Genomic DNA, 11425 nt, shown 5'->3' with positions numbered 1-11425 from the left:
ACTGAGCTTTTCTCAGGTATTACATCCTTACTTATTCTGAAGAATATTGTGTTTGAGTCAAAACAGTGCAACACAAGGCATCCCCCAGACATACGAGATGGTTTCTTAAAATAAAGAGGCTTTAGTGGCTGAACAGTGGAGTGAAGGGGGAGATGTTCTCAGGAAATGGGAAAATAAAATTGTCCAGACCGTGAGAACGTTTAGCGGCTGCGTCAATACAGGCGCCTAATATTTCAGGCAGCTGAAAACCATAGTACAACACCAACATTTTTTTTTACACCTCTTCGGTTAGTACATTTTTTAAATGGCTTAATAAAAAATAAAATTGATGACCAACAACTTCCACAAATTCTACAGCTCATTATCTGTGCACCATCTGGCTGGTAGTCTCGCCTCGCTGGGGTTACACCGCTGTGATGATGCTATACCATATACCTCCCAATGTCAATGAGATGCAAATGGAGGTGCTTCGCATTCAATAGTAGGGCGAGTGATGTAACCTAAAGGTCTAAGGTCAGACGGCGCCGGGAGGCCCAGTGTCACAGAGGAGAGTCACTCCTTTGCATATGGAATCACCCAGTAGCATTATTTACAATCTAACATTATACCACACTTACCAGGCAAGTGATCGGAATCACAATTTTAGTCACTGAAAATCAAGACCCATTGTATTTTATCAAACTAAAATGAAATTCACCTTATCTACTTATGTAGACAGATGGGTTTGTATATACAGGTAATTGTCAAAATAATTGAAACCCTTGAGTAAATGAGAGATACAATGTTTATTGAAAGCAGGTTTTTCCACACAGGTGTGGTTCCTGAGTTAATTAAGCAATTAACATCCCATCATGCTTAGGGTCATGTATAAAATACTGCGCAGGCCATTATTTTGGCTACCATGGCTATGACAATAGGACGACAATAACCCCATCCACAGGGCACGACTGGTCACTGAATGTTTCATGCTCATCAAACCAATGTAAACCATACGCCATGGCCGTCTCTGTCACCAGATCTCAAACCCAATTGAACACGTAAGGGAGATTCCCTGAGCGTTTATCAACACCAGCAAATGATTGAATTTCTAGTGGAAGAATGGTGTTGCATCCCTCCAATTGAGTTCCAGACACTTGTAGAATCGACGACAAGGGACATTGAAGCTGTTCTGGCTCATGGTAGCCCCAGTGTTGGTGTTTCCTTTATTTCGTCAGTTATCTGTTTTAAAATACCCTATTGTTTTGGATGTGTGCCAACCTTAAAATATTTGAATTCTTGATGCAAAAAAAAAGAAAGAAAAAGTTCAATAGGAAATCAGAAGCTACTAACACTAGGACTGAAAGACTGCCCCACAGAAAGAGCAGTTCTATCCACACAACCACAACCCTATAGCTAATCATCATGGCGAGAATATCATATTTCTTATACCAGTCATTCCTTTCAAATCAGGAAAGGGAAGTGAACAAGTGCACACTTTGGAAGGGTTGATAAAGGGGACGTAAGCCCTTGTCTCTCTTTGCACCATGCCCTCCTAGAGCTTGCTTCGTTGTCTTAAATACTGGTATTTTCTGTATATTCGATTACATTTAAATGATTACATAATGATGATGATGGGGTTGATATGTCAATAGTGTTGTACACACATTTGCAGAAGCCAGAGTAATGCGAATCACATACTAGCTAACTACATTGTCAAATATATATATATATATTTTTTTATAATCTGTAAAATGAAACAGATTTTTTTCTCTCTCAAAAGCAAATACTCCATCATCATACAGAGAGTTGCAAAATATCCAACACTGCAAAATGGCTGCTTGAACAGGAGAACATTTGAAGAAGCGATTTGTATCAGGCTCGTTTTTTTGTTGTTTTTTTTTGCAGGAAAAAAAATCAAATAAATAACCTCACTAAATTCGGTCACTCGGCAAAGCACTCTCCACCTCTCTTGGCCCTGTCTTTCAAAACAGCAAGGACGCAACTCTATAAATGTAGTTATAGTTCACAAGGCCACTAGTCTGACTTCATCAAATTCATAATTTCTTTGATTCTTCCTTCTGGCTAAACCTTCCCTTTCTAGTCAACCAACCCCTCAAACCTATTGATTCTTCTTAATGCTAGTATTTATCCATACCACCGTTAAAAAGTATTTTTTTCTTTTAAAACAAGTAATCACCTTAAAACAGTGCAAAACAAATCAAACCTGTGCAATACCTCTACCCTAAAATATTCCATTATCATACATATTTACAGTACATGATTTAAAAGAAATACAATAATAGTAACAATAATATAATATAATTAATAACAAAGGTAACAAAAGCATGGACAGAGAAAATTAAACCCCTCTGAAAATGATAATGACAACAAAAGCTCCACTAAAGCAGCGGCTTGATGCTGCTATCTGCTGCGCCTCCCAACAATCCCCCATCCCTAGCCCCCCACGGCAACCCCACTGGCCCCCAGGACAAACCCACTGCCCCAGTCTGTCAGCGGCCTGGCTGGGTTAGTGTTAGCCTGGGTTGGAGGATGGGTTGGCCTTGGCTGGAGTGTAGGTGGGACTGGGAGGGTGTCTGCAGCCAGCCCACTGAGGCGCCAGAAGCCATCTGCTACCCAGCCAGCAATCCAGAGTGCGCCAGCCAGTGTCTCAGCCACACAAAGCGCCTCTGGGGAGTGGGGGGGGGGGGACAAAGGCAGGCCTTACTGGAACCTAGCCCTGCAGTCTGGACATTTGACCTGGCCCACTGGAGGGAGGTCTGCCTGCCTCCCCTCTCATCTCCCCCAGTCAGCCACATAGACCCTGGGGTGAAAGGGTCTGGGACAGAGAGAGGAGGAGGGGAGATAGATAAAGGAGAAAGACCAAAAGGAGGAAGGGTGGTTGGCCCATGAACACAGAGAGAAAGAAATCTCCTTGGACCCCCCCTGATTCTTCTCTTTTTAACCTCTGAGGAGAGACTGTTCACCAAGGACAGGCGGCTGCTGTTCCAACCCCCCCCCCCTCACACACATCATGTCGTCTCTTTGTCCTCCACCCATCTCAGTGACCAGACACTCCCCCCACCGTCGAATGTGTGCAGGCTGCATGGCCAGTGGCCAGTCTCTTCTGTCTGTGTGTGTGGTGTAGTGTTTGTCTTTGCATGGATTTCAAGTCTGTCTGTATGTATTGTCAGTCCCATCTCCATATACCTAAATGCATTTACAGTCTGGTATGGGGCCAACCAATTATGTTCTGCGACTCTGTACAGTCCCATGCATCCCAGCCATCAACCCAGCTCAGGCCTCCATGTGCCTGACCTGTGGGACAGGTCCTGGGTCTGGGGGGGCTAGGCGGTGGTGAGCTTCTGGATGGTCCTGTTGTAGTACTGTGTGGTGAGGTCCTCCAGAGGGGTCCAGTGGTTGGCGTGCAGTTCGATGACCTCCATGAGCAAGGAGCGAGTTAGCTGGGACTCGGCTGGACACAGCATCTTGTCCCTGGCCGCAGCCAGGAGCTCTGTCATCATCTCTGGAAGCTGCTCCTCCAGGAGACGACCAGTGGACTGCAGCTGGAGAAGGAGGATGAGGGAGGAGGAGAGGGAGAGGAAAAGAGGAGAGGTGACTTGGCGTTGGAGGTTATGTCTAGCTGTCTGAATATTAAGAAGGCTAGTCTGAGAGACGGGCCGTGGCTGGCTGACTAAAGAGTGGGGGTGTCTGAGTTGTGGCATGCAGGGGGCAGGCTCATTAACAGATGTCTGTCTCAGAAGGATGGAGTCCCATTATAGGAACCTTGGCCTGTCTGTCTGGTCTGTCTGTCTTATATTCCCAATTTCCCATACAATTCAAGGTGAAAATTCAAGCAATTACTGACTAGCTCCACTATAGCTATGGCAGTCTTTTTAAAGCTACCTTTATTTAACTAAGCAAGTCAGTTAAGAACAAATTTACAATGACGGCCTACCGGGGAACAGTGGGTTAACTGCCTTGTTCAGGGGCAGAACAACATATTTTCTTTTACCTTGTCAGCTCAGGGATTCGATCTTGCGAACTTTTGGTTACAGGCCCAATGCTCTAACCACTTGGCTACCTGCCGCCCCACCTTGCCTGCCCTATCGCCCTCTTTTTTCCCCCTTGAACAGAGCTTTTACTTAGCCCCCCTTTCTCCAACCCAGCTCCTGTCTACAGGCTGGGACTCAGGGAGTTTCAGACTCTGTTCTTAGCCTCTACACTACCTCACAGTCACTCTATAATTCATGAAGATTCCTTCAATACATCCAGACAGAGAAAATGGCCTCACTACAGACACACTCCTACTACGACTTGAGTTATCTGTGCATTCAAAACAAATCTATCACACATAACATAACAACTCATTATTCATAAATTACTGTGTGCAGCTGTAGGAGGCATCAGTACATAATATGAAGGACCGTATTGACATTCAGTAGTATGGTAAAGTAAAGTACATACCTCCATAGAATAACAGAGGACCGCATCCTCCTTCACCTCTGGAGACTCCAGCAGCTGTAAGAGACCGACAGACAGAGAACAGAGAGTTACAGAAGAGAACAGAGATGATGAGAGGATGGCTCTTATAGAGATGATACTTCATTATTTTCTATATACGGCTGGCTCAAAGTAACACAGCTCCCCAGAGAGTGAGACCGATAACATTGAGTATAGCAAACATTAGGAACACCTTCCTAATATTGAGTTGCATCCCCCCTTTTGCCCTCAGAACAGCCTCAATTAGACGGGCATGGACAATGCAAGGTCTTGAAAGTGTTCCACAGGGATGCTGGCCCATGTTGACGCCAATGCTTCATAAAGTGGTGTCAAGTCGGTTGGATGTCCTTTGGGTGGTGGACTATTCTTGATACACACTGGAAACTGTTGAGTGTAAAAAACCCAGCAGCGTTGAAGTTCTTGACACAAACCGGTGCTCCGGGCACCTACTACCATACCCCGTTCAAAGGCACTTAAATCTTTTTTTCTTGCCCATTCACCCTCTGAAAATCACACATATACAATCCATGTCTCAATTGTATCAAGGCTTAAAAATCCTTATTTAACCCGTCTCCTGCCCTTCAGCTACACTGATTGAAGTGGATTTAACAAGCGACATCAATAAGGGATCATAGCTTTTACCGGGATTCACCTGGTCAGTATATGTCATGGAAAGAGCAGATGTCCTTAATGTTTTGTACACTGAGTGTATACCCAGAGCGGAGATGGTACTCTAAATGTACTATGCACACCGAGGGGGGGGTTGTCTCTCTGTCTGTAAGGTTGACTGACAATGGGGGAAAAACAAACACACACAGACAGCCAGAGAGAGAGAGCGAGATATTATATATATATTTTCTTGAATTTACCACTTTTCCTCCCCAATTTCATGGTATCCAATTGTTTTAGTAGTTACTATCTTGTCTCATCGCTACAAGTCCTGTACAGGGGGCGGGAGAGACGAAGGTTGAAAGTCATGCATCCTCCGATACACAACCCAACCAAGCCGCACTACTTCTTAACACAGCGCGCATCCAACCCGGAAGCCAGCCGCACCAATGTTTTGGAGGAAACACCTTGGTTAGCGCGCACTGCGCCCGGCCCGCCACAGGAGTCGCTGGGGCGCGATGAGACAAGGATATCCCTCCCGGCCAAACCCTCCCTAACCCGGACGACGCGTCACCCCACGGACCTCCCGGTCGCGGCCGGTTACGACAGAGCCTGGGCTCGAACCCAGGTACAGCGCCCTCAACCACTGCACCACCCGGGAGGCAAGCTCGACTCACTAAAACATCCAGCTCAGTGTGTGTATGTCCAGCTCAGTCCAAACAGAACATAGACGAGCAGAACAGGGCTGTAAATTCAGTCAGGTCCAAACACCATAAGGATCTATTGCTGAGCTATCCGAGGCTGTGTGACTGTGTTGGCAGATCTTTATTGGGTGCGTAACTACAAACAATTAGATCATATGGACCAGAGAGAGGAGTGCAGAGCAGGATCTGTCCGCCTTTGTTCTGAGACTGTCAGAGAACAAATTCAATTTGGTGACTCTGCTGCCAAAAAATACTTTCAGAACACACAAGTAGGCATGTACGCGCACACACACTTCTCATGAGCTAGTTTCGCTTCATCACAGGGAAATAATGGTGCATGGTGGTGCTTAAACAGCTTAAGAAGGAGTTAATAAGTAAGCAAATTCCTACCCTGAAATACTGAGCTATTTCCCACACACTGTGAGTGTCCCAAATGGCACTATTCCCCTAATAGTACACTACTTCAGAAAGTATTCAGACCCCTTATCGTGTAGCTACGTTACAGCCTTATTCTAAAACCGATTAAATCGCTTCCCCCCCATCAATTTACCCACAATGACAAAGCAAAAACAGGTTTATTGATCTATTAAAAATAAAAAACAAACATCTAATTTACATACTGTAAGTATTTTACATGCTTTACTCAGTACCTTGAAGCACCTTTGGCAGCGATTACAGCCTTGAGTCTTCTTGGGTATGACACTACAAGCTCGGGACACCTGCATTTGGGGAGTTTCTCCCATTGTTCTCTATGTTAAGCTCTGTTAGGTTGGATGTTGAGCGTCGCTGCACGGCTATTTTCAGGTCTCTACAGAGATGTTCGATCAGGTTCAAGCCCGGGCTCAGGCTGGGCCACTGAAGTACATTCAGAGACCTGTCCAGGAAGCCACTCCAGCATTGCTTGGGCTGTGTGCTTAGGGTCGTTGTCCTGTTGGAAGGTGAACCTTCGCCCCCAGTCGGAGGACCTGAAGGAGCAGGTTTTCATCAAGGATCTCTCTGTACTTTGCTCCGTTCATCTGTCCCTCAATCCTAACTAGTCTCCCAGTCCCTGCCACTGAAAAACATGGCAGGTTTCCTCCAGACGTGACGCTTGTCATTTAGGCCAAAGAGTTCCATCTCAAGGATGATCAACGGAAACAGGATGTACCAAAGTTCAATTTCGAGTCTCATAGCAAAGGGTCTGCATACTTAGGTAAAATATGTTTATTTTTTATAAATTTGAAAACATTTCCAAAAATCTGTTTTCGCTTTGATGAGAGAATGTTTAAAAAATGTAATACATTTTAGAATAAGGCTGTAATGTAACAAAATGTGGAAAAGGTCAAGTGGTCTCAATATTTTACGAATGCACTGTAAAGGGAATAGGGTGCCATTTGGGATGCAACCACTGAACCAACTAAGAGTGGTTTAACAGCTTAATGCACCAACCACTCCAATCGATGGCCAACCCTCAGAGACGTTGACCTTTCACCTCTGGGGGAATTGTGTGCGCGGGAGCCGAGAAGCTGGGGCAGGTGGGTCCCGGGATAACTGCTTTCCTAACCTGCCAGTTCAGACGAACAAAAATATTCCACATGGAAAAGGAACATCCTTCATGTGTCGTGCAGAGAAGTAGTCGAAGGGGAGAAGTGCTATGTTGTGGTGGTGGCTGGTGGGGAAACCACCAAGGAGAATGAAGGGATTTTGGAACTGTGATGGAAGAAACTGGGTCAGAGGAGCTACTTTGTGTCCCAAGGACTTCCATTTTGTAAACACATCCAAATGTATACATGAAATTATGCCCATGGCCCTACAAATTAACTCCTGTAACTTGGTGGTATGCTTAAGCCATACTCAAAGCCTTGCACTAGCTAGCTCGGCCTAAACTAAAGTCGGCAGGAGAAAGTAGCTTTGCGCAAACTATGTATTATAACAAACACACATTAAGCCCTATTGGTAGAGATTCCTGTGGAGGTGGTAGATAGGCTGCTTGGTACTAACTTTGGTGTGCCTCTCAGAGTCGCCCCCTGGGGGCAGTGTGGGGATGTGAAAGCTGTGTATCCTAGCGTGGCTCTGAGGGAACTACCTGACTGCCTGCTATCAGATGGTCCTCCGAGCCTCATCACTCCACACTGCTGCACAGTACAGCACAGCGACCGCTAAGCTGACGCTCCCTGGGCTCCTGCAAGAGTCCTCCGGTGCTTCTCAAATGGCACCCTATTCCCCATATAGTGCACTATTTTTGACCAGAGCCCTACCCAGTCCAAGAGCAGCCAGTCACACTGCCTTGCTGAAGGGTGTCACAACCTCACCGGGCGGGCTGAGGATGGGGACATCACGTCTCCTGAGGGTATGGTCAGGTCCCACAGAGGTGAGGGGATGCAGAAAAGAGGCCAGAGAGAGAAAAAATAACCACAATGTGCTACTTTCTACTTCCCCCAAGATGAAGCTGTGAGGAGTGGAGTCTGGAGGGGGAATTGTGACGTTATCTAGCTTGTTATCTGGGCTGGTTGTCTTTGTAGGAACAGATGGAATGGTATCTGTAACTGGGACAAAAGGCTAGATGATGGAAAGACCACCGCGGATAAGAACCCTAGGCGAGTTAGCCCTCTGGTATAGGCAGTCTGTGTAGGTTGTCTCTCTCAGCGATACACGTTTGCACTGACAGAGAATATCGTTCAGGCAGAATGAACACTGTCTGACGAAGACTGAAACAGATTATAATGAGGTCCCTAGTTTACAGCCTGTCTGTGTGTATACAGCTCCCCTAAGGAGTTTGTCTGTGTGTATGCTGTGTGTGTGTGTGTGTCTCGGTCTTTCCCTCTGATTTCTTACATGCGGAGGGATAAAGTATAAACGGAACAGTTAAGGAAATATATATTTTTTTGCCAAACTGGCAAGACGACCGAATACGGCGGCAGCAGCAGACAGACTAAAAAGAGGAGCATCAAACGCTAACCCCTGCTGTTCAGTAAACGCACTATGCTACAGTACAGTGGGGGGAGAGAGGCTGTTGGTTGGCAGCACAAGCACCAACGGCACCATAAACACTGTTCGTAGGAGGGCAGAGCAGTGTCATTATGCGCAACAGTGTGCATGTTTGTGGGGGGGCGTGTGTGTGTCTGTTAGCCTGAATAAGTGTGTGACTGTCGTGTGTGAACGGTCTCATATCTAGCCTGAATAATGACACACAGACGATCCTATACAGTAGTAGAAAGCATCAAAGCTTTGAAAAGCAAGGCCAATGTTCTTTTTCTATAGGAAAGATGAATAGTTCGGTCACAGTGAAGGACATAGCGATAGGTGAACATCTACAGAGCATAATGATGTATTGTGCACAAAAACAAACATCACTCTAACTGTGAAGAACATACAGTACCAGTCAGAAATTTGGACACACCTACTCATTCATGGGTTTTTCTTGATTTTTACTATTTTCTACATTGAATAATAGTGAAAATATCAAAACTATGAAATAAAACATATGGAATCATGTAGTAACCAAACAAAGGTTAAACAAACCCAAATATATTTTCTATTTGAGATTCTTCAAAGTAACCACCCTTTGCCTTGATGACAGCACTGCACACTCAGCATTCCCTCAACCAGTTTAACCTGGAATGCTTTTCCAAGTCTTGAATGAGTTCCCACATATGCTGAGCACTTGGCTGCTTTTCCTTCACTCTGCGGTACAACTCATCCCAATTGGGTTGAGGTCAGGTGATTGTGGAGGCCAGGTCATCTGATGCAGCAATCCATCACTATCCTTCTTGGTAAAATAGCTCTTACACAGCCTGGAGGTGTGTTGGGTCATTGTCCTGTTGAAAAACAAATGATAGTGGGATTAAGCGCAAACCAGATGGGATGACGTATTGCTGACGAATGCTGTGGTAGCCATGCTGGTTAAATATGCCTTGAATTCTAAATAAATCACTGACAGTGACACCAGCAAAGCACCCCCACACCTCCATGCTTCACGGTGGGAACCACAGATGCGGAGATCATCCGTTCACCTACTCTGCGTCTCACAAAGACACAGCGGTTGGAACCAAAATCCTCAAATTTGGACTCCAGACCAAAGGACAGATTTCCACTGGTCTAACGTCCATTGTTCGTGTTTCTTGACCCAAACAAGTCTCTTCTTATTGGCATCCTTTAGTAGTGGTTTCTTTGCAGCAAAATCGACCATGAAGGCCTGATTCACACAGTCTAATCTGAACAGTCTGCTACTTGAACTCTTGTGAAGGATTTATTTGGGATGCAGTTTCTGAGGCTGGTAACTAATGAACTTCCATTCCTGTGGTGGTCCTCATGAAAGCCAGTTTCATCATTGCACTTGATGGTTTTTGCAACTGCACTTGAAGAAACATTCAAAGTTCCTTAAAGTAATGATGGACTGTCATATCTCTTTGCTTATTTGAGCTGTTCTTGCCATAATATGGACTTGGTCTTTTTACCAAATAGGGCAATCTTCTATATACCATCCCTACCTTGTCAAAACACAACTGATTGGCTCAAATGCATTAAGGAAAGAAATTCAACAATTTAACTTTTAATAAGGCACAATTGTAAATTGAAATGCATTCCAGGTGACTAACTCAAAGCTGGTTGAGAGAATGAGTGTGAAAGCTGTTATCAAGGCAAATGGTGGCTACTTTGAAGAATCTCAAATATAAAATATATTTTGATTTGTTTAACTTTTTTGGTTACTACATGATTCCATATGTGTTATTTCATAGCTTTGATGTCTTCACTATTATTCTACAATGTAGACTGGTACTGTAAATAAATACCTTTACTACCTGTAGCCTGTAACAAATCATATTCGCAAATCCATTTTTCCACATGTTAAAACATTCTCTAGACTTGTACAACAAATACATGAACTAGCTGTATACCATTTACCAACTCAACCAATTCATAATTTGAAACTTCAAGTTCCTTCCACCCTCCTCTACCAAGAAAAGCAGAGTTGTTTGCCTGTGCCATGAGATCACAAAAATAGCTTGTTCCCAACTCAGGGGACGTTCTGGCTGTGTGCATCTGGTCTCCTCTAGGTCGTATCCATTAGGGCACACTGTAGCAAAAACTTTTGCAACGAAAAAAAAAAAAAAAAAAAACATTTCTTTAAGGACAAGTCTCTATTTCAGTCCGTTTCAGTCTTCCGTTTGGTGCCTTATGAACCCAACCTTGCTCTCTCCGCGGTTATCTAATGAGAGGACTGTGTGACTATGTCTGTCTGTTTGTGTGTGTATGACCTGTATGTGTGTGTCTGCGAGCGCAAGTTTGTGTGTGAGCGGGGCCGATAGTGAGACAAGCAGCTCTTTGTGAGGGGGGGTCCTTCCAGAGAGAGGGATGATCAAAGAGACCAGGGAAGGCCCTGGACACTGTCTGGGTCTGGCTGGGAGTTAAAATGGCTGACAAGCCACAATAATTACCCTATCCCCGCCATGTGAAACTAAACTTGGGCTTCCCCCGAAATGGCACCCTATTCCTTTTATAGTGTATAACTTTTGAGCAGGGCCCATAGGGCTCTGGTCAAAAGTACTGCAAGACATATCCTTACCCGGGAAACCAACCAACGACACCAGCACAGAGCTTTGACTTTCAACTCGATTATTATGGGTAAAACAGAGCACACTAAAAGGACTAAA

The 11425-nt window shown here is 44.9% G+C and overlaps 1 protein-coding gene across 7 annotated transcripts in view; it reads right to left on the bottom strand.

The window, feature by feature from the left end:
* Nucleotides 1–766: 766 nt before the first annotated feature.
* LOC124048546 (CBP80/20-dependent translation initiation factor-like) overlaps nt 767–11425 on the bottom strand; it is a 136094-nt gene continuing 125435 nt past the window's right edge. For all 7 annotated transcript variants that reach the window (XM_046369440.1, XM_046369442.1, XM_046369441.1 and 4 more), the window contains 2 exons: nt 4444–4497; nt 767–3542 (listed from right to left, as the gene is read on the bottom strand). In XM_046369440.1, coding sequence (XP_046225396.1) covers nt 3324–3542; nt 4444–4497 — 273 coding nt within the window. In that variant the 3' untranslated portion in view covers nt 767–3323. The remainder of the gene's footprint in view (nt 3543–4443; nt 4498–11425) is intronic.

Source organism: Oncorhynchus gorbuscha, linkage group LG11, assembly GCF_021184085.1.
Source record: "Oncorhynchus gorbuscha isolate QuinsamMale2020 ecotype Even-year linkage group LG11, OgorEven_v1.0, whole genome shotgun sequence".
NCBI classification, from domain to species: domain Eukaryota; kingdom Metazoa; phylum Chordata; class Actinopteri; order Salmoniformes; family Salmonidae; genus Oncorhynchus; species Oncorhynchus gorbuscha.
The sequence above is the reverse complement of the archived record's forward strand: the minus strand, read 5'-3'. Positions and strand labels throughout refer to the sequence as shown.